At 41.6% G+C, this 27,695-nt stretch overlaps 1 protein-coding gene across 1 annotated transcript in view; it reads right to left on the reverse strand.

Moving 5' to 3' along the window:
• Positions 1-23,931, reverse strand: part of MAP2 (microtubule associated protein 2) — a 107,203-nt gene extending 83,272 nt beyond the window's left edge. Inside the window, exon 1 of the mRNA XM_032233930.1 lies at positions 23,670-23,931. Within this exon, the coding sequence (XP_032089821.1) occupies positions 23,670-23,931 (262 nt within the window). The remainder of the gene's footprint in view (positions 1-23,669) is intronic.
• Between the last annotated feature and the right edge of the window lie 3,764 nt (positions 23,932-27,695).

Raw genomic sequence — 27,695 nt, forward strand, 5'->3', positions numbered from 1 at the left:
GCTCTGAATGTTAGGCAGCTTGGAATTAAATTTTTAAAAACCCAGATGCAATTTATTTGTATTGCATTTTTATATCAAATATGGGGACTGCATATCTCAGAGAATAATGTAATTTAATATTAAATAACATTAATGCAAACAGAAAAGAACCATGAAATTATGAGATTCGAAACACTATACCTCAACTTGTCTATACCTAAATTCATTCATGTCTGTTAGATTTCATACTTGAGAGACCGCCTGCTGCCAATTACCTCCCAAAGACCCGTTAGATCTCACAGGGTCGGCCTCCTCCGGGTTCCGTCTACCAGCCAATGCCACCTGGCTATTACCCGGGGGGAGGGCCTTCTCTGTGGTAGCTCCGGCCCTCTGGAATGAACTCCCCGCAGGGATTTGGACCCTCACCTTTCTCCAGGCCTTCTGAAAAGCCGTCAAAACCTGGCTTTGCCGGCAGGCCTGGGGTTGATGAGTTCCCCTCCCCTCTCGACTTGTGTGGTTGTGTGATTCTTGCCTATTTTAATTACTTGTATTCTGTTCTATGTTCCCCTTTTCCTCTTTTGAGTTGTTTGCCGCCCTGAGACCCTCCCGGAGAAGGGCGGCATACAAATAATAAAATTCATTTCAATTCAATTCAATTTCTTGCTCAATATGTATGTGAACAAAGTCAGTGCCAGAAAATCAGCTAAAATTCCCCTAAAGCAGGGCGTCAAACTTGGGGCTGCAGGCCAGAGATGTCACATGCTTTGACCATGCCCGGTTTACCAAAAGGGGAGAAAGTCCCAATACGACGTGTGATACCGCTGTGATGATGCGAGTTTTACACCCCTGGCCTAAAGCTTTACATTACATGAAGGGAAGGAAAATGTATTGAACAGAAACATTTTCTTGCAGATGTTGTATTTACGGAGTTGCTTTTGCTGTTCAGCTTCTTAGAATTCTCATCATGAAACCACTGAAACAATGCAATCACAGATCAGCCTTCAATGACTTCCAACTACTGTGGTTCCATTCATGAATTCCATATTTATATAGAGACAACAGCATGCCAGATGTGCTGTATATACCACAGATGCCTGTATAAGGATACACTTATGTTCTGACCCCCACCTGGCCCATTCAAAAACGAAAGCCACACACAGAACTTCAAAGGAATGTTTTTATCAGTCCCGGCTCTTGCTGGCTGCGAGCCCAAATTAAACACAGATAAAATGCTCTGGCGAAAGTCCTCACTCAAAAACTAAGACAAAACAGGATTACATAAATCAATTCACTTATCCAAATGCTTTTCTCAATGATTGCACATGAACAGAGAACGTTGACTTCTGCTACTACAAGAGCCGAAGTGGCGCAGTGGTTAGGGTGCAGTACTGCAGGCCACTTCAGCTGACTGTTATCTGCAGTTCAGCGGTTCTAATCTCACCAGCTCAAGGTTGACTCAGCCTTCCATCCTTCCGAGGTGGGTGAAATGAGGACCCAGACTGTGGGGGCGATATGCTGACTCTGTAAACCGCTTAGAGAGGGCCGAAAGCCCTATGAAGCGGTATATAAGTCTAACTGCTATTGCTAACTGCTATTGCCGCCAGGGCGTGGCACCATCAGTCATTTTTACCCACAGGAGGAGACCCTAACGAGCAACAGCTGCTCATTATCCTCTCCTGTGAGTCGGTCAGCCCTTTTCCTGCATGCACCCCGAAACAACTCACAGGAGGTTTCTGCCGAGTCACAACACACTTATACCAGTAGTCTAAGGTAAAAATGACAAATAGTTACTCTTTTTACTGTAGCCCCTTGAAACTGACCTTGTAGAAAGTGATTACCCAGAAAGCAATAAAGTATTTCTTAATCCTTAAATACTTTAATCCTCTTAAAGTATTTCTTAAGAGCCGAGATCGCGCAGTGGTTAGGGTGCAGGCCTACTGCAGGCCACTTCAGCTGACTGTTATCTGCAGTTCAGTGGTTCTAATCTCACCGGCTCAAGGTTGACTCAGCCTTCCATCCTTCCGAGGTGGGTGAAATGAGGACCCAGACTGTGGGGGTGATATGCTGACTCTATAAACCACTTAGAGAGGGCTGAAAGCCCTATGAAGCGGTATATAAGTCTAACTGCTATTGCTATTAATCAGAAGACACATCAATGCTTCTCTAGTTAAATCTATTTCAGTGAATGTAACAATAAATGGATGCACTTGATCTTCTAAGCTAGGGTGCCAAGCTCACGTCGTCACAGCAGCGTCACGTGATGTATCGGGACTTTTTTTTCCCTTCGCTAAACCGGGCACGGGTGTGGTCAGTGTGTGATACATCTGGCCCACAGGCTGCGAGTTTGACAGCCCTGTTCTAAGCAATACATGAACAGGGACTCCTGGGGTTGCCAGAGCTGTAGGCTACGCTATAAATGTAGATTTTAAGATCAGGGGCAGCTATCTCCTGAGGCATTCACTGAAACAGATTCACTGGAATACAGGCAGTGACGTGCAGTCAGGGGAGGCAGGGCCTCACCACTGCCATCATGAAAAGAAAAGGAAAATTAAAAGGAAAAAGGCTGAGCTAGTTGCTGCCAGAGTCACAGTGGATGAGTCTGCTTAGTGCTTAACTGTTTAAAAAAGCCTCTTTAAAAAAGCGCCCTCTACAGGAGGAGGTGGGAGAACCACATGCCTCATTTAGTCTGACTTTATGATCACTCGAGCAGAGTTAAGCAAGGGTTAAAAGCCGAAAAATCCCTTATGAAGATGAGGCACGTGGTTTTCTTGCCTCCTCCTGTAGAATGCTCAGGCATTCTCTTCTCTGCGCTCCTCTCTTCTCTCCTCTCCGCCTGGCACGCACGCCACTGACTAAAGTGCTTCCCTTCGCCCGCCTGAGCTCTGCGAAAGAAAGCGCTTTAATCAGTGGGGTGCCGGGGAGAGGACTGCCTCACCAGCCATAAACTTCACCGCACATCACTGAATACAGGTAGTCTTCAACTTACAATCATTTGTTTAGTGACCATTCGAAGTTACAACAACACCCAAAACAGTGACTGATCACTGTTTTTCACACTTACAACTGTCGCGACATCCCCATGGTCACATGATCAAAATTCAGACATTTGGCAACTGGCATGTATCTATGAAATACAGGGCCCCGGGGTCATATGACCACCTTCTGACAAGCAAATTCAACGGGTAAGCCAAATTCAATTAACATCTGCTCTGACCCTTTGGAACGAACTCCCCATGGAGATTCGAACCCTCACCACCCTCCAGGCCTTCCGCAAAGCCGTTAAAACCTGGCTGTTCAGACAGGCCTGGGGCTAAAGAGCTGTTGCCCCCGTTTCGAATGGTATGACTGTTGTGTGTTTTTAAATTATGTATTATTATGTTTCGTTTTTTATTTTTTGTCTGTACCCCCCCTTCCCTGATTTGATTTGTTAGCCGCCCTGAGTCCCCTTCGGGGGAAAAGGGCGGCATATAAATATAATAAAATAGCAAATAGCAAAAATAGTGTTACTAATTTAGCAGCAACTGCAGTGGTTCGCTTAACAATTGTGGCAAGAAAGTTAAAAAATGGAGCAAACCTCATTTAACTCTCTTGTTTAGCAGTGGAAAATTTGGGCTCAATAGTGGTCATAAGTCACGGACTACCAACAGACAGTCAGACAGTGACATATACGTACACTTATCGATCTAGATCTGCAAAAGAGTGCCTACCCGACTCTATAGTCACCAAGCAGGAGTCAATGACTCAAGCTCCTCCTTATCTTTTTATTAGAGAATCTGAAATCCTTGATTTCTTGCCTCCCCCCCCCGCCCCATCTCACTGTCAGCGTTCCAAGTATCATGTAGAATTAAATCAGAGTCCAAGGCAAAATGATCCTTAAAGTTCCAATTTAATAAATCAGACATCTTAGCACATCTGTGTAAATCCCAATTCTGGAAATTACATCAGAATTCCACCCAGTTAAAAGTTCATGATCTTGTCCCCACACCCACAATCCATCACATGGTCCAATCGTCTTCTTCCACACTGGCATCTCCACCCAGCTGCTTCCAGTCAGGTGCCAAGGTGCGGAGACAAAAGATGACCTTGGTCTTCTAGAAAAGAATGACAACAACACATTCCACAATCCTACTCCTGTCTATTCCCCCCTCCCATCAACTATACTAATGAAACAGCATAATGAAATAAGAGAAAGTGTGGCAGGCCAAAATTCTAAAAGGAATATAATTGCAGGCCTGACACTCACATTGTAGAGGCTGTTAATTTGCACATCCTATTTTTAAAGGTTGAGTGTTAATGTGAAGATGAACTGACTATAGAATAAGAGGTAATGGAAGGCTGCATGGCTGTAAATGCAGGGTTTGGATTCCAGTTCAAATATAGGTTATCAATATGCACCAGGTAATGGAGAATTCTAAGGTGGATACTATTTCCATCAGCATGGATTGATTCATAAATAAATGCACACTTATTGGCTTTGTGGTACTATAAGTTAGACTATCAGTATTCCTTTTCTTGTCATCCCCCACCAGAATACTAATCCAAAGCAAATGAGGTTCATGTAGAAGATGTTATTCATTTAAGGATATAACTCTCATCTGAAGTCAGTATAAACTCTTCATTATATCTTATCCCTACATCAACCTATACACCATGGTTATTTTACAGAGAAAAGGTTGGTATTATTGAGAAAATGCAGCTGATGTGAAATAATTTCAAATTAATTTACAATGTACGTAAGTAACATCCATCTATGAAAAAAAGGTTCAATTAACATGCACAGAAACACATCCACAATTTCATCAACACTACCAAGATTATACTCCAAATACTCTTTACTCATTATTTTAGAGACAGGGGATTCTTTCAGGACAGATCTTTATTATGCCATCCTCCTGCCTCATTCAAGGAATTTGGGGGATTGAGATGATATCCTCTTCCCCTTATACGCTCCCTCTGAAAAGTCATCAAATGATTCAAAGGGCAGAGTGTGTAAAAGAGCAGACGAAACAGTAGATCATATCCTCAGCTTAGGCAAGAAGATCACAAACTGATTATAAACAACAACGTAACACAAAATGATTCATTGGAAGAGCTACAACAATCATCATTTGTCAGTAATGAAAACTTTCAGTGTAGAATTTAAAAAGTAGTTGAAAATAAGCAGGTTAAAATATTCTGGGATTTCCAAATACAAACTGATAAATTCTTGGCTCATAACACACAAGATTTAAATGTGGCTGAAAACAGGAAAGATTATGGCATAAATTGGCCATGATAGTCCCAGTGGTTATCAGCCCACTAAGTGCAAGACCACAAAATCTAAAATCTGGGAATTTAGAAAATCTGGCATTGAAAAATTTTCTATTTGTAAATTACAAAAGGCTACATTGGATCCATGCGTACATTATGACTTGGAAGTGCTTGGAAGCATTTGAGGCATATGATTTAATTTTAAGTTTAATGTTTAGTTTAATGTTAAGTTTAATAACAGCATGTATACATTTAACCCTAATCCTAATATTTTACAGAGAAAAAAGCAGCCTACAATTGCCTTGGCACTGTTACTGGCAGAAATGACTCTAGATTGCTCCTGTCAAATTCCAGAGGCTTGAAAAATTACTCCAAGATGGGAAGGAAGGAGGGAAGGAAGGAGGGAAGGAGAGAAGAATGGAGGGAAGGAAGGGGGAAGGAGGGAGGGAAGGAAGGAGGGAAGGAAGGAGGGAAGGAAGGAAGAAGAAGTAGGATTGTCGTAAAATAAGATGGGTCTATGGGATGGTAAGAAAGCAATTTCAATTATATTGTCAATTGTAGGGGATAAAAATTGTTACAAATACATATTATTAATAACAGTTATGAGATCATATAATTGTGAACGTATATATGAGAAATAAAAATTTATTAAAAAAAATTACTCCAAGATATTTAAAAGCTGGAACTTGTTCTGTTTTGTTAATTCCCATTTGCCATTGGTGTTTATGGCAGTTAGAAAACCAACAGTTTTAGTCTTAGAGTAACAAATTATAAGCCCTTCATCCTTGCAGAATTCTGCTAAGGCCCACAAACATCTGCTAAGGCCCATCTACATAAGTGAGAGGATTGCTGCATCATCACCACACAGTACTAAAGTAGGACGTAAAGTGAGATTTGGACATTAAGTGTGAAACCTACTGGGTCAGGCTGGACAGCCTCTCCGGGCCCCTTTACTTCTATATTAAAAAAACCACATAGGCAGAGTTGCAGCTTGCAAAAGAACAGGAATCAAGTGCCTAACCCCAAGATGTTCTAAGCCAATGTCCCTATGTCAAAAACCTATGTCAAAAGTCCAAGGTTCAATTAAAGTTCATTAATGACACGTATTCCATAACAAAAGGAGAAGTAAGACCCCATCTCCTTATAAGGCTGTCTCCTCAAGGTAACCACTAAGAAATGAGTTAAGTGTTTCGGTGTTACGCTGCCTTTGAGAATGTATAAGAACGCGTGCTTCGATGATGAAGGTTGTTCAGAACTTGCAATGCTAAGCCATGGGCTACCTTTCTGCACCTGGCTGCCAAACAAACTTTTCCTGTATCCTGAGAAGTCTAAAGCCTGTCATTTTCTGCAACACTATGAGATCCAGGGCCAATTCAATTAAAGCAGAATAAAATATGGATTAACAGGGACAGTTAGAAGTTGCTTAAAGGAAGTGTCCCCCATTCACTAACCACAGGATGTTCTCGCCAACGTCCCGATGTCGAAAAACTTGTGTTAAGAGTCCAAACCACAAAGTTCAATTAAAGTTCGTTAATAACACGTAAGCCATACCTGAAACAAAAGGAGAAGTAAGACCTTCATCTCCTTCTAGGGTTTTCTCCTCAAGGTAACCACTAAGGAATGTGTTAAGTGTTTCCATGTTGCAATGCTTTTGGGAATGTATAAGAACACTTATGAAGGTGGTTCAGAACTTGCAATGCTAGCCATGGGCTACCTTTCTGAACCTGGCTGCCAAAGAAACTTTTCCTGTCTCCTGAGAAGTCTAACGCCTGTTATTTTCTGCAACAGTACAGCAGTTTTACCAATTGTCTGTCCCTGAGGTTAGTAGGGATGGTGAATCTTTTTTTGTGTGTAAGAGCAACAACCACTGAACTTATATGCAGTAAATATAAAAACAGTAGGCATCACTGTTTCGCTCCTTGGTGAACTGGAATATCTGCAGTAAGATATCCAGGTTTATTAGTGACCAAAGACCACTTGAGTAGCTATAATGGGCTTTGAGAAGGACCCTGGGAGTCAAGAGGCTAAGCTGCAGCCTAGGAAACAGTGTGACAAGAGACATCTCAGTCCACAGAAGGAATGGGAGTGGATGGAGAGAAAGCCTCTCAGAAGGCATCCTCCCTAGTTCTGTAGAAAGTAAAGGCTGGGGTAGGGGGAAGAGCTGAGGTGGTGCAGTGCTTAAATGCAGCACTGCAGGCTACTTCAGCTGACTGCAGTTCTGCAGTTCGGCTGTTCAAATCCCACCAGGCTCAAGGTTGACTCAGCCTTCCATCCTTCCGAGGTGGGTAAAATGGGGACCTGGATTGTTGTTGGGGGCAATATATGCTGACTCTGTAAACCGCTTAGAGAGGGCTGAAAGCCCTATGAAGCGGTATATAAGTCTAACTGCTATTGCTATTGCTAAGTGCTTTCACACTTGCAAGACTGTTACTGTAACATTATAGTAAGGGTTAAAGTTAATACAGGACTTGTGATTTCAGTGTCCTGTCTGGATTAACCTCAAAAGGCTTGACATTTGTTGATGGGAAATGCCGATTGGTAGGCTCCTATCTCGACCTCTCTTTACTCGTATTAGCAATGCATTCCAAAATATAATGTAATAAATCCAAACTCGAGGATTATTAAAAGGAATATTTCTGAATCTCAAACATTCTGATGCTACATAGATACAATATCAAAATACACCAGAAGGGATGCTCTTGCATGGCAGAAAATTCAAAAGCTATAAGTATTCCTTTGGGAGGTTGGTTGACAAATTTTCTGAGGAGAAAAACAAACTTCATTAGCAAGACTGTGACATGAAGGACAGGCACAATGCCTTCTCTCCCTTCAGGGCCACATTGCCACATTGACATTGCTAATGCCACTAAACCTACTACAACATTGCACCAGCTGCATAACTCCTGGATATTAGTTTGGGCCCCACTAGCATAACTGAATCCTTTTCTTTCATATTGCTCAGAATGGCACTGTGCAATAACTCACCAAAATATAGAAGAGAAAGGAGTAAGAGTCTTACTGCGCACACAAAAATCAGATTTGACACTCAAATGTGTGTATAAATTGGCCCTCTGGGTATTTATGGAAGTTGCACAAAATGATTTTGTTCTCAAAAGCCATTAGCTTAGTTTTGTCATCATGATAGCTGGCGGGAAAAACAACAGAAAACTGAAGAATTTATTTTGACGGCCTGAAGAATTTTGCATAAGATTCCCAATTTTAGAGTAGCAATAGCAATAGCAGTTAGACTTATATACCGCTTCATAGGGCTTCCAGCCCTCTCTAAGCGGTTTACAGAGTCAGCATATTGCCCCCAACAATCCGGGTCCTCATTTCACCCACCTCGGAAGGATGGAAGGCTGAGTCAACCTTGAGCCGGTGAGATTAGAACCGCCGAACTGCAGATAACAGTCAGCTGAAGTGGTCTGCAGTACTGCACCCTAACCACTGTGCCACCTCGGCTCTCTTTCAGGTAGAGTGAACTACCTGAAAGTCATTTTCGTAGAGGCATATCAGATATGGAATGGCAAAACCACTAGATCAGTGTTTCTCAGAGCTGGCTGGGGAATCCTGGGAGTTGAAGTCCACGCATCTTCAGGTGACCAAGGTTGAGAAACACTGCACTAGATGGAACCAAAGTGTTTTCAGATTCTGTAAAATCCAAACCACTGGATGACAGCCCCCCAAAAATAAAAGATGGGAGATAAAACTGACATTTCTTCACCATCAGAATTGATGGAGAACGGTGAGACAGCTGAAGAAACTGCCAAACACAGAATTGGTAAAATTCCAAATGCTCTGAGCATTGTCAAAGGAAGCAACAATTTCACTACAGATTCTACAAGCTATAGAACAATATTAAGAGATATTTAATGAAAAAAAAATCATCCTTCTCTGAGAGTAGATACTGGAGACAGAATGAATCGGAAGGCCTCAGAAACTTAACTATTCCTTAGGTTATATAGTGTATTCGGATATCCTTATAAGAGTGCAGGATGAACAGAGTTATGCTTGCCATAGGGATGAGCCCTCAAGGAGAAAGCCAAACTTCATAGTGTTTTCTTGTATATTCCTTCCAGAACATCTGCTGCAGTGGTGGGATTCAGCCAGTTCGCACCTAATCGGGAGAACCGGTTGGTAACTTTCTAAGCAGTTCAGAGAACCGGTTGTTGGAAGAAATCTCCTTTTGTTTTTCCCCACTTTACAGGGCTAATCCTGTAAGGAAGGCAGGAAGGAAACATTCTGGTGTTGTTTCTAGCTTAATCTTTATTGCCCTGCTTACAGAAACTGCCTCTCCAGTTGACCCTTATTACCATTGTAACAACTAAGGCGAAGCGCCCATTGACCTGAGTGACCTTGAGTTGGCCACGCCCACCCAGTCACATGACCACTGAGCCCCACCTACCCAGCTGGTCATTAGGGCAGAGAACCGGTTGTTAAATTATTTGAATCCCACCACTGCTCTGCTGATACGGCATTCACTCAATTGATTTTTAAAAAAAATAAGCAACTCAACATAGGACTAATCCTGGATATTTCTTTGTTCTTATAAATGTGCTTATTTGTGTGTGTGTGTGTGTGTGTGTGTGTGTGTGTCTGTGTGTAAGTATGTTTAAATCTTTAAAGATTGATATGCAATATCTGAACAGCACAATTGTTGAGAATAGCCTCAGAGATGAAGATGATTATAATGATGTTGGTGATGATAAAAATGATGGCAGCTGCTACCTCTGTGTTGCCTTACAGATAATCATTCACACACACACACACACACAAACACACACACACACACACACACACAGGGGAGGGAGGGAGGGACAGAGTTAGATCTAAGAAATCAACTTTTTGTAATTGAGTTGAGATTTTATCCTTTCCTATTATGTCCCAGTGATTTTCCAGATCTTTTGGTTCTGCACCAAATGCGCCAACCATTATTGATAACACTACCACAATCTTTTTCTCCCTTCACTTGATCTATATTTGTTAAAATGCTGGCCACAGAATGGCCTCTTTTGCCATTTTTGCCTTCACAGCACTAGCTGGTCATTCTGAGTACATCTTTGCTTGCACTGCTTTTCAATACACCTTCCTTTATTAGGTCATATAGTTTAATTTCCTAGCTATCCTTAGTATACCACCTCTGTCCCTTTTTTATTTTTCCCTTGAAGAATGTTCAAAGACTTCAGTTAGTCCAGAATGCAGCCGCGCAAGCGATTGTGGGTGCACCCAGGTACACCCACGTCACACCTATCCTCCGTGAGCTGCTCTGGCTACCCATTAGTCTCCGGACCCGCTTCAAGGTGCTGGTTGTCACCTATAAAGCCCTACATGGCATCGGACCTGGATACCTGAGAGACCGCCTCCTGCCAATTACCTCCCTTAGACCGATCAGATCTCACAGGTTAGGTCTCCTCCGGATTTCATCTGCCAGCCAATGTCGGCTGGCGACTCCCCGGGGGAGAGCCTTCTCTGTTGCAGCTCCGGCCCTCTGGAACGAGCTCCCTGTTGAGATCCGGACCCTTACTACCCTCCCGGCCTTCCGCAAAGCCACCAAGTCCTGGCTGCTCCAGCAGGCCAGGGGTCTTGTGAAATATCCAGCCCCACGGTAACTGTGAATGTTGCGTATTTTGAATTGATGAAACAACGTAAATATTTGTTTATTTATCCCCTTCCCTTGTTTATTGTAAGCCGCCCGGAGTCCTTCGGGAGTGGGCGGCATACAAGACCAATAAACTCAAATTCAAACTCAAACTCCATTGTTTCATAGCAAGAACAACCTATCAATATCGCTACATGGGTGTAGTGCACAACGTGATCATCACGATTTTCCAAGACTTTGTTCTGATGTTTTTAGCTCAGCTTGTGCCCGGAAAATAGTTTTTGAATACACCAGCTTTGAGTTTAATAAGTCTAATTCACTAGAAACGTGTAACTATCCTCTCGTGCAAGATTTCATAATTTATTTCCAACTAGCCTTTCAATTCCATCAATTTTAATCAATTTTTTGCTTATTTACTATTAATGATGAATTTTTATCTAATTGAAAATCCACAACACTGTTGATGTTGATGATATTTCCTGAGCATTGTACTAAGAATGAAACTGTGTTGATTCTGCACCCATTATAAGAGACACAATACAAATATAAAAAGGAGGAAATTCCTCCCCCTCTCTCTATCTCTCAATCAATCAATCAATCAATCAAACTCACATGACTAATACAGTGTGAATAACATGATGGAAGATTTACATGTAAGGAGTTTAAGCTCTAAGAGGAAAAACAGGATAGAAATAGAATTTTCTTGGTTTTCTACAATTTCTATGATATAGAACACAGTCTTTTTCTCAACTCTTCACAACTACAGAAAACAAAATAACTTTCAAACAGCAAATGCAATAGAAAGACAAAAATGATTTTTTTTCTACTGATTTACAATCAGCCTAGATTTTTTTTTCATAAATGCAGATTCTGCATGAATCAAGCGCAAACTGTTTATAGTTTTTAGTGATCTATGCGTGTGAATGAGACATATAGATTTGTGTGCAGCCCCTATTTCATTAACCACAGCAGTTCTTGGCTGAAATGAAGCCAATTAATGGGTGCTGCCATTCTCCTACGAAGACCATAGCAATAGCCTTATACGTATACCGCTCCATAGTGCTTTACAGCCCTTTCTAAACAATGTACAAAGTCAGCATACTGCCCCCAACAATCTGGGTCCTCATTTTATTGACTTTGGGAGGATGGAAAACTGAGTCGATCTTGAGCCAGTCCAAATGGAACTCCTGGCAGTGGGCAGAATCCGCCTGCAACGCTGCATTCTAACCACTGTGCCACCATGGCTTCTGAGATGCTCACATGATAACTGACACAGTCAAAAGAAGAACATAGAGACACAAACTATTAATTCACAGGGATGATAGAGAGACATGCTACTGTTTTCATTATTACTTGAGAGACCGCCTGCTACCAATTACCTCCCAAAGACCCATCAGATCTCACAGGGTCGGCCTCCTCCGGTTTCCATCCACCAGCCAATGCCATCTGGCTACTACCCAGGGGAGGGCCTTCTCTGTAGCAGCTCCGGCCCTTTGGAACGAACTCCCCGCGGAGATCCGGACCCTCACCTCTCTCCAGGCCTTCTGGAAAGCCATCAAAACCTGGCTGTGCCGGCAGGCCTGGGGTTGATGAGTTCCCCTCCCCTCTCGACTTGTATGGTTGTATGATTCTTGTGTATTTTAATTACGTGTATTGTGTTTGTATCCCCTTTTCCCCTTTTGAGTTGTTCGCTGCCCTGAGTCCCTCCCGGAGAAGGGCGGCATACAAATAAACCAAATACAAATACAAATTTCTGAAAAGGCCTGAAGGAAGATTTCAAGGAAATCAAGGGAATGGAGAGAAATAATCTAATTGGGAATATCACCTACCTTGGCCATCTCCTATATGTTTTCCTAGAATTCTTAATGTGACTCCCCCATGTGTCTTTCATTTACACTTTGTTACTGAATGGAGTGCTTCCTGATATTTAATCCTTCTGAGAAAACACAGAGTGCCAGCAGCATCAATACACCAATGATGCTGTCAAAATGTTGACGTGTATGATTATGCCACCAAGTATAATCACACTTCCTTCCTTCTACCGTATCTGATGCAAACCAGAAGCCATAGTGTGATCTCATAACACATACTGGCTGTTATTTTCTCCTATCGCAAGGATATGCTCAACCTAGCATCTTCCATATCTATTGGGACACTAAATCCCCAGTTGCCTCATCTTTGAATTCTGAAGTTTCAATCTCAGCGCAGCTAGAGTGTGCTAGTTAGGATTAAACTCTTGCAGTTGATGAAAAGATTCTTTCCAAAGTGAAGGCCTGATTCAGGGAATGTAAAAAGTTCCTGTTACATAATTAAATGTCTTGATAGATCTGAGAACACTTTTTTTTAAATCATAGGCTTGTATTTATTTTTCAGGTCTTCCATTTCTGATAGCTGGAAATATTCAAAGTAAATGTTCCATTTTTTCACATTAAAAAAGATAAAAGAATTGAAGCTTAACTCAAGAAGAAGGGAGAAGGTAAGCAATCCAGAATGTTTTATTTTAGTTATGCATAGCAATAGGATGGGCTCTCGCACGAGTCCAAAGCCTGAAAGAATAAACCTCTGGTCCCAGTGTCCAATTTGGATTGGATCCTACACAGCAGGGGTGGGTTTCAGGCGGTTCGCGGCGGTCCCTGCGAACCGGTTGGTCGGCGAACCCGGAAGTAAGTAACTTCCGGGAACGCCGAAGGATCCACCCGCCCGCCCGCGTTTCTTACCCGGTTTTGGCGAGTTCTGCACTTCCACGCATGTGCAGAACGCATACAGCACCTGCGCGATCCTCCAGGAGCAGCTGGAGCATCGCACAGGCGCTAGTACGCATGCGTGCACTGCGCGCGTGCACGAGGACGCCGCTGGCCCTGTTCCAACCGAACCGGTTGGAACGGGGCGAGAAACCCACCCCTGCTACACAGTAAACTCATTTATTTGAGACACGGAAATCATGATACTGACAAGAAATCCTTTTTTTTTTTTGTTTCTTAGCTTAATCCATCCATCTACTGTCTTTCAACCTTATGCCATGACGGCTGAAAATGATGCCTTCCATCTTTTGTCTAGCAGATCGGGCCACCTCTGACTAGTCAAAGAGACAGTGCAGTTGGCCACGGGTCTGCTCTTGAATTCTAAATAAACTCCCTTCCTGGCTACTCTATCTCAGAGGAGCTTAAACTGAAATTTCAGACAGCACACTGAAATGTTGGCATGGCAACACCACAGAGAAAAGCTGCATTCGGATGAGGGATGGCAGCAGCTTGCTTATGCCGATGGTTGTTTTCAGTGTTTCAATTCTAACTCACAACGTATTATAGTTCTATGATTCTAGAATGGGTACATATTAACTCTGCACCATGGGTGTCTACAACTAATCAAAGAAATGAGGCAGTAAGGGTATAGATATCCAACAATCTTTCTAATTCCTGGCGGGTTTCAAGAAATGAAATTTGACAAATGTAGATGCCTTTATTAAGAATTGAGTTTATAAAGACAATAACAAAGTGGCAGAGTACTATAATATCTTACCAACATCTTCTGGAAATATGAATTTCCTAAAAGTCTATGGCTGCCAATAAAGAATAAGGTAGACTGAGTGAAACAGGAAAAAAAAAACATTAATAAAATCTCGAGTCAGTTTCATCCAAATTAGAACCATTCAAGGTATGAATGTATTTGCCTGTAAACAAAAATATGAATAAAAACTGTAGCAATTTCTTCTAGCTAGCTGTTTAAACTTCATTTTGCTTTAAAGTAAAAAGAATCCTTTATTCATCTAATGATAAATGGGAAAGTCTGGGAAAGATTGAGGGCAAAAGAAGAAGGGGACAACAGAGGATGAGGTGGCTGGATGGAATCACTGAAGCATGATGGACTCCAGAGGAAGGTAGAGGACAGGAAGACCTGGAGGAACAAGTCCAGGGGGTCGCAATGGGTTGGACATCACTGCATAACTAACAATATCAAAAAAATGGAAAGTGAATTCCCCTCAACAAAATTATAAAATTATTTCTAAAATATTTTTTTTAGAAATCCATTTCCTATAACAATTTAATGCTGAAATGTGTATATGAATTATTCTGCAAACACATATAAATTCAGAAATCAATCTGATTTCTTTTAATTTGGATTTCTTAAGTAAGCATAGGGGTCTGATTTTAACATGAAGCTATAAACATCTTCATTTAATTGGGTTTCATGCCTCTCCTTTAGTCTGGTTCCAACTTCATATAGAGCAATGGTTCCCAAACTTGACAACTTTAAGACTTGTGGACTTCAACTCCCAGAATTCTCCAGCCAGCAGAGCAGAGCTGGCTGGAGAATTCTGGGAGTTGAAGTCCACAAGTCTTAAAGTTGCCAAGTTTGGGAACCACTGATATAGATGAGCAATTTAAATTTAAAAATATTTTATAATACACAACTATAGATTAGACTAGGGCAGGGGTGTCAAGCTCAAGGCCCAGGGGCTGGATCTGGTCCACAGAGTGCTTAGATCTGGACCATTCTGGAAACAGGGAAGGACCAGCCTTCAGTGCCATTGCCAGCAAAAATGGAGTTCCATTTTCACTGGCAGAGGGTTGTGAGAATCCGTCACAGCCAAAAACACAGCTCAGGGGCCATTTTCACTGGCAAAGCACTCGGGCCACCACAGGCACCCCCAACATGAGTGACGTTGAGCTGGATATGCCCCCCTGCCCTCCCCCGAGGTTAAACACAAGCATAATGTGAAGAAGTCAATGTAATCTGCAACTGATAGTGGTACTGCTTTTATCCTTTATATCAGTGTTTCTCAACCTTGGCAACTTGAAGATGTCTGGACTTCAACTCCCAGAATACCCCAGCCAGCGAATGCTGGCTGGGGAATTCTGGGAGTTGAAGTCCAGACATCTTCAAGTTGCCAAGGTTGAGAAACACTGCTTTATATGGATGAGAAAAAGACTCTGACAGTGGGAAGCATACCATATATTCATTTCATTCCCCAATATTTCATTTTTGACAGACTTACTGAACAGAAATAAAATTAGGAGTCATAGATATATTTTACTGTATTATTAGTTACTCTTAGCTAACTGTCAGTTATTTTTGCCTAAATAAGTTGTTTCCTATTTATTGCTTTGTAAAATATTAACTGTAAAAGCATGGATCTTTAATATAAAACGTTCTCAACTAATCATAAAGCAGAAGCCTTTATTTTCCTAATCTAAACATGCCAATTAAACCTAATCATGTGGCCAATATTGCAATGCTGCAATAAAAAACAGAATAAAGCATTGCCAAGCTTACCAGCACTGGATTTCTATACAGATTTAGAAAGTTAGAATGGATTTGTAAATAGTTTTATTTACTGTTTGTTTGTTTGTTTGTTTAGCATATGTCTTAGCATATTCTAAATATGAATAAATAAATACACGGGGAGAAATTGATTCTTAGAAGTAAGTAAATTAGAGCCACACTTCTGAATTCATCCAGCATTTTTTTAAATCACTAACAATCACTTCACATTCCCAAATATCAGAGTAGAAGAATATGAGATGAATGTTCCTAGAATGGACCAAACCTTTCAACTGTGGAAAAGTTTCATTTACTGTCTAACTGTCAAATAAAAACTTGTATTATTAGGAGCCACTACATCTGGTATAAAGATATCAGAATCCAGCCCATACTGTAGAACCCATTTGTATGTAGCTACATATGGTCAGTTCACTTGGCCAAAGAACATTTTCTTTTATGTCTAATTGATCCCCAAAACATCATGATACTTAATTCAGGCATGGAGCTAAATATATTCTCAATTGTTGCTGCTCATTTTAAGTAAAGTATTGGTATTCTGCAATATTAAACTTAATTAGCTCATCTATATATTACTTGATAGATACAACTTTATTTTAAAATATGAGGTCCTACTCTCTCTTACATAGGTGTTATAAATGTAATAGGGTTAGTTGGGCATGGTGGCTAGGAGTCAAAGTTGCAAACCGTGGATTTCACAATCTTCAATATTTTGCAGACATTGTCAAAAGAGATGAACTGAAGAAAAATAATGAATCAGTGTTGAGAGGTTAAATTCAAAAGCATATTGAGACCAGTAAGGGAGATGCATTCATCTATGGCCCATAAAATGCTTCTTGAACTACATTTTCCGTTTGATTTATTTAAAATAATCATATACAATGAAATTAAGGTTTCATCATATGGCATCATATGTAAATGAATGTTATTACTTAAACTTTTAAATGTAGTGTGCCAATACGCTTGAATGGAAATTAAATTAAATTTCATCCAATGGATAATTTAAAAAGTCATTCAATTTCACTGGAAAGAATTTCTATATATTCATAAAGAAGTGTCTACTGCAGGATAAGTAAATGACCCCTCCCTAAATCACTCTTCCGTGGAAAAATAAATCTGGCAGTCATAAAGCATTTAAACACAAGAATGTTGGTTAGATTGTAAAAAAAATATTGGAAGATGAGAATGTGGAGAACATGTCTCAGAAGGAGCCTCCTTAGTTTTGGAGAATAGCAATAGCAATAGCAATAGCAATAGCAGTTAGACATATACCGCTTCATAGGGCTTTCAGCCCTCTCTAAGCGGTTTACAGAGTCAGCATATTGCCCCCAACAACAATCCGGGTCCTCATTTTACCCACCTCGGAAGTATGGAAGGCTGAGTCAACCCTGAGCCGGTGAGATTTGAACAGCCGAACTGCAGAACTGCAGTCAGCTGAAGTGGCCTGCAGTGCTGCACTCTAACCACTGCACCACCTCGGCTCCATCACTCCAGAATAAAAGTGAAGGAAGACAAGGATGCCTTGAGACTTGCAAAATTGATGTTAACCTTGGAGGAAGTGCAGACAAGAAGCCAACTATGATTTGCAAGTAGTCCTCAAATTACAACCATTTGTTCAGTGAACATTTAAATCACAATTGCACTGAAAAAAAGTGACATATGACTAGTTTTCCCATTACAGCCTTTGCAGCATCCCCCATGGTCATATAATTAAAATTTGGGTATTTGGCAATTGGCACATATTTATGACAGTTGCACTGCCCCGTGATCAAGTCATCGCCATCTTCCCAGCTGGTTCTGAAAAATACAAGTAAAAGGGGGGAAACCAGCAATAATGCCAGTAGCAACCCACCCCTGCTGTGCGCGCTCATGAATCATTTCCTCTCCCCTCTCTTGCTGGTCCAGAAAGGCAAAAAGATTGGGGAACTCTGGTCTAGGCTACAGATTCTCCTCCTTTCTCCCAAAGCCATTCCCACACACCATTACAGCCACAAAGAAACTCATGGGGGAAATTTGTGAAAGAAATTTCCTTTACACTACCAAGTGCTTCTAAAGTTTGGATTTTAAACAATCTATGTGGAGTCATAGATAGCAGAAGATGTGTGTTATTCTTTTGAATTGTTATTGCTATTGAATTAACACAGCATGCACTGTCCTAATCATACTACAGAACTCCACTAGAACTACCTTTTTAAAAAGAATACTTAATCATGCACTCAAGGTCCTATTACAAAACATAATGCCCTGAAGACATACAACCAGAGGTGGGTTCCTACCAGTTCACACCTATTCGGTAGAACCGGTTCGTCAAATCTACCGAACCGGTTAGAAGAGGTTCCACCAGTGGACCCGGAAAACAGGCCACACCTACAGAAGAGCTTCCCAAAATTTTTTGAAACCCATCACTGGTGGGTGTGTAATGTCCCGCAGTTATCTACGCATTAATAATGATCTAGTAATATTTCCTTATACATTTTAGGGACCTTTCCTTACATAATTGGGGTTTTCTTTCATACTTTTGGATTTCTAATTTCTGTTTCCGTTAGTTGGCAATTGCTAAAACCAATCCCACGTGAAAAAGTATTCAAAGCCTTCTTGATTTTAATTGTCAATTTATTTATTCCTGCACATTGTAATATTTATTCATATCTCTGTTTTTCCACTGTCGTGCAAACACAATTCCAGCAACTGCTAACATGTGTAAAATTAAATATATATTATACTCCCTTTCAAATAGCCAACAAAATATTTCTGGTTTTAATTCCATATCTTGCTTTACGATTGCTTCTAACCACTAACTTCTGAATAGCTACTTGGACCGACCTAAGAACTAATTCATAATTTCATATCCGGTCACATGGGTGGCAAGCCACTCCCATCCAATCACATGGGCGGCAAGCCACTCCCATCCGGTCACATGGGTGGCAAGCCACTCCCATCCAATCACATGGGCGGCAAGCCACTCCCATCCGGTCACATGGGTGGCAAGCCACTCCCACAAAGGAGGCCACACCCACAGTAGGTTCCAACAATTTTTGAAACCCACCACTGCATACAACGGAATGTGTTAAGAAGAAAATACGCTTTGCCTGGATAGTCTTGGTAAAATGGCAATTAAGAGGGACTCTAGAATCATCATGATAGTAATTCCACAATGTCTTTATACACAGATCAAGTCAAACATGCACCCATCGTTATAAGACTAGTGCAGGAAGAAAATACCTATTGATACAAAACTGCAACCACTTTAACAGTAATAAAACTACTTGAGGCAGAGTCAGGGGTGGGTTTCAACCGGTTCGTGGCGGTCCCTGCGAACCGGTTGGTCGGCGAACCCGGAAGTAAGTAACTTCTGGGAACGGCGAAGGGCCCGCCCGCCCGCGGTCCTTACCCGGTTTTGACGAGTTCTGCACTTCCACGCATGCGCAGGACACATACAGCACCTGCGCGATCCTCCAGGAGCAGCTGGAGCATCGCGCAGAAGCTAGTATGCATGCGTGCACCGCGCGCGTACACGAGGATGCCGCCAGCCCTGTTCCAACCGAACCGGTTGGAACGGGGCGAGAAACCCACCCCTGGGCAGAGTATAGGAGACTAAGGCGGCTATAACCATCAACCCAAAAGGCATAATCTGCAGTGGTTCTCCTCTCCTGGTTCCAACTGAAACTTCCTGATAAGTTACACTATGATTCATCGAGAGCTTGCTTCAATACAACAAGCTAAGATTAAATTTTATTTCCAATTACAAAAAAGTGTTCGTAGCGGAGGGCATTTTATTACTTTTCAAATATATACTTAACTACTTCTGTATAAGGAGTTTCCCACAAATCTATTTCATATTATATTAAACAAATATATTTCTACACTGGTTACTATTCATTTACAAAATATTAATGTAAGGGTCTGGAGTTTTAAATGTTAAACTCATATTTTTTTATATTTGAAAGATGAATTTACAGTCCTAGTGTATGCAGTTTAATAGATGTATTCTGCTATATAAAAACATCAAACATTTATATGTTTTATTCTGAAATAACTTGTCTTCAAGGTGAATTTCTTTTTTGAAAAAAAAAAAAGAGCGCTAGAGTATTTAGCCGCGTATTCACGGTGGCGCAGTGTTTAGAGTGCAGTACTGCAGGCTACTTCTGCTGATCATCAATATATTATATATTCCACCATCTATTTAAATATATAAATAATATATATATATATATTTGCAGACAAAGTGAACACAGTGTAGTGGTTTGGGGCTACAAAAATATAGTATGCAATTGGATAATATCGTAATTCACGGTTCCACCACAAAACCGCGGTAGACTAAAGCGCGCTCGACGAAAGCGCGTACCTGACGTCATCACAGTGCGACGAAAACATCACGCTGTGAGCGGTAAAGTTAAAATTAACGCGAAAACCTTACCCTAACACCCCCAAACCTAACCCTAAACCTAACCCTAAACCTAACCCTTAACCTAACCCTAAACCTAACCCTAAACCTAACCCTTAACCTAACGCTAAACCTAACGCTAACCCTTAACCTAACCCTAACCCTAACCCTAACCCTAACGCTTAACGTAACCCTAAACCTAACCCTAACCCTTAACCTAACCCTAACCCTTAACCTAACCCTAAACCTAACCCTTACCTTTACGTGAATCGGCTTGCTTTAAAAGCGCTTTTTAAAGCGCCCTTTTTTCTCCGCGGTCGTATTTGTCTCGCTGCTGATGATATCAGGTACGCGCTTTAATCGGGTGCGCTTTAGTGGACCGCGGTTTTGTCGTGCCACGGTAATTCACTAGTGTTCTTCTTCTCGGTGGTTATAGCATTCCATCCTGCTGAGAGGTATGGAAGCTTCTTGGGTTGAAGAACCATAGATTTTATATCTTAATACATGAAATGCTAGCTCAAATATAGTTTGGTTTTTTTTAAAAAAATATTGACCATGCTTATGTCGGGGTTGGGTTTTTGTTTTTGCTTTTGGATTTGTAATGGCAACTAAGCTTATTAGTTGTCTTGTGCTTCATTAACAACAATGAGGAAGCAAGTGGGAAGCAATCAAACTGCTTGAATCTGTGTAATTGCCAAGACACCTAAAGGCAAGGAATCCTTCTGCTGTAATTACTCACAACATTTGCCGTGGAATAATTTCATTGACTTTCTAGGATGGCTATACAGTACTTCAAAGAGAAGCTTATTCAGTGGAGCCTGACCGCCTTTTTACGCGTGCAATTGTTCATAGGCAGGGTGGGGTGTGTGAAGAAAAAATGATAACAACAACAACAACAACAACAACATGGAGATCTCTGAGTACAATAAAATGTTCTTTTTCCTCAGAATGGCAAACTTCAAAAGTGATTGAACCAGTGGTGGGTTGCCAATTTTTTTTACTATTGCTTCGGGCGTGCAACGCTTCTGCGCATTCCGCTGCCACTACTACTACCAGTTCGCCAGAGGTGGGTTCCTACCAGTTCGCACCTATTCGGTAGAACCTGTTCATCAAATCTACGGAACCGGTTAGAAGAGGTTCCACCAGTGGACCCGGAAAGCAGGACACACCTACAGAAGAGGTCCTGAAATTGTTTGAAACCCACCACTGGTCCTTGGATATGATTATTCTACACTATCATGCTCCTATTTATAAAACTCGGTGCCTCTGTGAAAGGTAAGGATGACTACTGCGTTTGTGGTGCAATCAGAACATTGCGTGTGTTGAAGTTGTTTTAGTGCAAACCAAAGATGCCTTTTAAAAAACAAGTTTACATCCTATTCTTATGCAGGCCAGTGCTGTGTGTGAGGTAATTTAAGGTGGTTCTGACAAGTGTCGTCGGCATCTTCATATCCGGTCACATGGGCAGCAAGCCACTCCCATCCGGACACATGGGTGGCAAGCCACTCCCACAAAGGAGGCCACACCCACAGAGTAGGTTCGAACAATTTTTGAAACCCACCACTGCAGTTCGCTCAATCTGGGCCGAACCAGGAGCAACCCACCTCTGGATTGAACCCAAACCAAACAATTAGCCTGAGATTATTATCTGTCTCCTGAGCCTGGCCTACACATCCCAAAGAATATGAGATGTACCCCTCCATTTAAAAAAATCTTCTCTTTTGCTAAAACTAAAAACAGCATGCAGCAGGCAAGGGGCTGTTATGACAATATGTTCCCCAGATCTGTTTATTTTCTATCCGTAGAGCTGTGTTACGGAAGCCTGGAAGGCACTGAAATGGTCTCTGCCTCTGCAGAAGGAGGACATCTATGCCAGGATCACAGTATGTTGCATGAATAGACCAAGATCTGTTATCATTTATTGATAAAAGTTGTATCATATAGAATGTATGTAATGCAGGTTCACTGACAAATGTGCGCTTGACAAAAGCGCGCTGACAAAACCGCAGTGAGAAAACCGCGAGGTCGAAATCGTGCCGACGAATGAGCACAGAAGTGCGCCAACAGCAGCGCGCTGACAAAAGCGCGCCTTCAACAAACAACTAATAACAACCTAATAACCCTAACCCTAACCCTAAACCTAACCCTGAACCTAACCCTTACCTTAACTTAAATCACGCTTTTGTGGGCGTGGTTTTGTTCGGCGCGTTGTGGGCGCATTTATGACGTCGCGGTTTTCTTGCCGCGGTTTTGTCGGTGCGCTTTTGTTGGGTCACCTGTAAGGCAACCTGGAACTACTAAAAGAAAATGAGATCTTATTGACATTAATATTAAGTAGTTACTTAGGCTTTAATCAAAGCAAGTGTCAGCCTATAAGGTGGACAGACTAAGAAACCAATGCCATATAGGGGAGGACTACTTTTATTTTAACACCAACAGTGCTTGTAGGAGACTCTTGCAAGTCTGAATGTGCTTCCCCCCCACCTAACATTATTTTCCTGTGACCTAGGGAGGGGCCTGAGGCACTTATTTAAATTAATTTCTTCACCTGAATTGAACTTCTCTTATCCAACAATTGCTTTGGCCTCCTGGCCTTCAATGCCATCTCCCTATGCCCCCTACAACGGGCCACGTATTCACCAATTATACTTCAGTTAATTCCATTATAAATGCAACAAAAACATCTGTGACATTACTAGCTGAATTTAGCGCTATAATGATACACTAGCATCCCTTTCTTTTTTTTGTAAAAAACGTAAAACATTTTTTCAAGGAGCACAGAGTTAATTTTTATAAAGTCTGCCATTTTTTTTCACTGAAAACTAGTTTTTAAACAAGAAGCATGGCTTTGCTTAAGTAAGACTTTGTTCAGCCACTAGAATTCAGTCCAATGTTTCTGCTCTTACTAGTAAGTCCTTGTTAAGATCTCACTGGCTTTGTAACCTTTGTAAGAGCAACTACATATAAACACTTTCTTTCCACTTTCAGAATTGGATTCCAATTCAAATACCCTGCACAGGTTGGTTTTTTTAGTAACATAAGTATGTTATCTGAGGAAGCCAAAACCGATTCAAGTTATTAGGATGCTATTGCTTGAAAAAATATTCCCTGCAATGCTCTCTCCCTTAAAAGCAAGGATTTCGAGAATGAAAGAAGAGTAGTCTTTTGATAATTTACCTGCAGTATCTTTCTCTCCTGTAGTTAGTTCTCCATTGATTCCATTCTCTTTGGTTCTGGAATAGGAGGTCTGTGGTCCATGTGCGCCATATTCTCCAGCTTCATCCTCTTTGTATGGAAACCCATTAGAACTTCTGACCAGTCCTTCCCCTGGGCCACTTTGCTCCTTCATCTCTGCGGCATGCGGATGTGAAGAAGCTTCTGCTAACTGACCCGTGGTCCAGTGCGGTGCCTTAGCTTCATCTTTCCTATCGTCTGCCATACTTCTTGTCCTTTATAATTTTTCTTCTAATAAGAAGGGAAAGAGAAACCGCTAGTAAACAGGCTGTAGATATTCTTTCCCACCCAATGAAAAAACTGAAATATGGTTGCATAGGAAAATGAGAAAGAAAGCACCATCTTAGAGATACGAAGAAAAAGAAAAAATACATTGAAAGTTTTGTACTTGACTTCAATATAGTAAATATAGCAAAAATCTTTGTGTGTTTTTTTCTTGAAGTTGCCTTCATTTCAGAGGTGGGTTCCTACCAGTTCGCACCTATTCGGTAGAACCGGTTCGTCAAATCTACCAAACCGGTTGGAAGAGGTTCCACCAGTGGACCCGGAAAGCAGGCCACACCTACAGAAGAGGCTCCAAAATGTTTTGAAACCCACCACTGGTCCTTGGATATGATTATTCTACACTATCACGCTCATATTTATAAAACTCAGTGCCTCTGTGAAAGGCAAGGATGACTACTGTGTTTGTGGTGCAATCAGAACATTGCGTGTGTTGAAGTTGTTTTAACGCAAACCAAAGATGCCTTTTAAAAAACAAGTTTACATCCTATTCGTATGCATGCCAGTGCTGTGTGTGGGGTAATTTAAGGTGGTTCTGACAGGTGTCGTCGGCATCTTCATATCCGGTCACATGGGCGGCAAGCCACTCCCATCCGGTCACATGGTTGGCAAGCCACTCCCACAAAGGAGACCACACCCACAGAGTAGGTTCCAACAATTTTTGAAACCCACCACTGCTTCATTTACTTCTATTTGTAAAACTGCAAGGAAGCAGTTAGAAGATGTTATAAGTTGAAAGTTTCTTCACATGTTATCTTGACATATAGTACTCGTGATATAATACAATTTACTATATTTTACAGCTAAGTTGTGTGTTTTTTAAAATTCCTGAATGCCCACTACTACTTGCTGTTAATCTTAGGGAGACTAAGGGGAATCAACTGCTTAGCATTTAGATGGGCTGATTATCGTCTTTTTGACAATAGAAAGTTGCTGTAGTAGGAATTCAGGCACATTTTGGTTTATTTAAGCCAATGGATCTCAAACGGTTCACCTTTTTCTGCTTACAAAATGCAATTACTAGAATACAAACAGAAAGCCTTATGCTGAATCACCAAGGGTCTGATTTGACCAGTATTGTTTCTTTCCTTTGGCAGCTATCCAAAACTGCAGAAATTAAATCTTTTCTAATTTAGTTCCAAGAATCTTTTTTTTAAAGCTGAAGATAATAGATAGTAATGCAGGTCCTCCAGCATGAAAAACACGTGCACTGCCATAGAGTTGTAGACTGTCTATGATTGTTACACAATGTGATACAGCGTTAGAGTTTTACCTTTAAAAAAAAAACCCAATACAATTATGGACTAAGGCAGTGTTTCCCAAACTTGGCAACTTTAAGACTTGTGGACTTCAACTCCCAGAATTCTCCAGCCAGCTCTGCAGAGCTGGCTGGAGAATTCTGGGAGTTGAAGTCCACAAGTCTTAAAGTTGCCAAGTTTGGGAAACACTGGACTGAGGTGTCCAGCGGCAGTAGAAAGTGGGGCTTTTGTACAACTATTACAAAGGAGTGAACTTTGCCAGATGAAACTTGTTGCAATACCATCATTCAAGAAGTAAAATAAAAAAATCCCTGCTCATAGTGTTTATGGATGGTGAGCTGTTATCATCACAATTTCTCTGTGTGCTGCTTTTTATTGAAAATTTTGAAAAAAAAAACTTTTAAAAATATTATCTCCCTCCCACTAGCCTCCCCACCCACCCACCCCCAACCTTCCCCCCGCCCCCGACTTCCCAGAACCAATACAGGGTATAAATCTTTAACAAAGATATTCTAAGATAAACTTTTTAAAAAAGTTAGTCTCATCTTTCATTTGAGCTTTAACTCCTCTTTGCTAGGCCAGCTCTAAACAGATTATATCATTCCTTGTTTCTTCAGTCATAAACTATCTGGAATTTCTTAGTCCCATGTTTATTTTGAGTATAGTCAGTCCATCTTCTCCACTCAGGGTGCTAGTCGTTACTTATAGCCCTTCATGGCATCGGACCTGGGTACCTGAGAGACCGCCTCCTGCCAATTACCTCCCAAAGACCGATTCGATCGCACAGACTAGGCCTTCTCCGGATTCCATCTGCCAGCCAATGTCGGCTGGCGACCCCCCGGGGGAGAGCCTTCTCTGTTGCAGCTCCGGCCCTCTGGAATGAGCTCCCCATGGAGATCCGGACCCTCACCTCTCTCCAGGCCTTCCGGAAAGCCATCAAAACCTGGCTGTGTCGGCAGGCCTGGGGTTGATGAGTTCCCCTCCCCTCTCGACTTGTATGGCTGTATGACTCTTGTGTACTTTAATTACGTGTATTGTGTTTGTATCCCCTTTTCCCCTTTCGAGTTGTTCGCCGCCCTGAGTCCCTCCCGGAGAAGGGTGGCATACAAATAAACTAAATCTAATCTAATCTAATCTAATCTTACGACCCTCCAGGCCTTCCGTAAAACCACTAAGTCCTGGCTGCTCCGGCAGGCCGGGGGCTGTTGAAGTATCCAGCCTCACGGTAACTATGAATGTTGTTGTATTTTAAATTGCTGTTTGTCTTATTTATTCCCTTTCCCCTTTTTATTGTAAGCCGCCCGGAGTCCTCCGGGAGTGGGCGGCATACAAGACTAATAAACATAACATAACATAACACTCCAGTTTATAACTCTCATTTGAATGGTCCTGTGTGCTGCTTTTTAGAAGGAGAAAGACTGGCAGAGCCAGAGGGGAAGGGAGAAAAGAGGGATCAGCCTAGAATCACTACATAGCCACAAATCAACTGTCCAACACCCCCACCTCCCAACTGACTCTAACCATTGACACTCTAACCAGGTGCTGAAACTTTACTTGAGAAGGTTCCTGTGCATAGGCTTTTACCTATAAATCCGTTAAATTGAACCTTTGTGTGTAGGCCTGGTTTTTTTGTCGCGGATACTTTTTGATGTAAACTAACCCAAAGTAGCCCATATTATTAAAAGAAAGCTTGCAAAATTCCAAGCCCCCCCCCCCAAACAAAATATCAATACTGTAATTATGAGACTGTACAATGCTAAACAATATTAAATGTATATAATCCTAACAAAAAAAATAATCCAGAAATACAATTTAATCAGCAAAACTGCTGCTTTACATACAATTAATAGCAGTTAGCAATAGCAGTTAGACTTATATACCGCTTCATAGGGCTTTCAGCCCTCTCTAAGCGGTTTACAAAGTCAGCATATCGCCCCCAAAAACAATCCGGGTCCTCATTTCACCCACCTCGGAAGGATGGAAGGCTGAGTCAACCTTGAGCCGGTGAGATTTGAACAGCCGAACTGCAGAACTGCAGTCAGCTGAAGTGTCCTGCAGTGCTGCACTCTAACCACTGCGCCACCTCGGCTACTTGAATGATATCTGTTCCTGATTTCAAAAGGTGAGCCTAGAGACAGACAGACTGTCTGTCTGACTTCTGTGGCATTTACTGCTGCTTCTGGTATGCTGTGGTACAGAGGTGGGTTCCTACCAGTTCGCACCTATTCGGTAGAACCGGTTCGTCAAATCTACCAAACCGTTTGGAAGAGGTTCCACCAGTGGACCCAGAAAGCAGGCCACACCTACAGAAGAGGCTCCAAACTTTTTTGAAACCCACCACTGGTCCTTGGATAGGATTATTCTACACTATCATGCTCCTATTTATAAAACTCAGTGCCTCTGTGAAAGGTAAGGATGACTACTGCGT

This window comes from Thamnophis elegans, chromosome 1 (assembly GCF_009769535.1).
Source record: "Thamnophis elegans isolate rThaEle1 chromosome 1, rThaEle1.pri, whole genome shotgun sequence".
Lineage (NCBI taxonomy): Eukaryota > Metazoa > Chordata > Lepidosauria > Squamata > Colubridae > Thamnophis > Thamnophis elegans.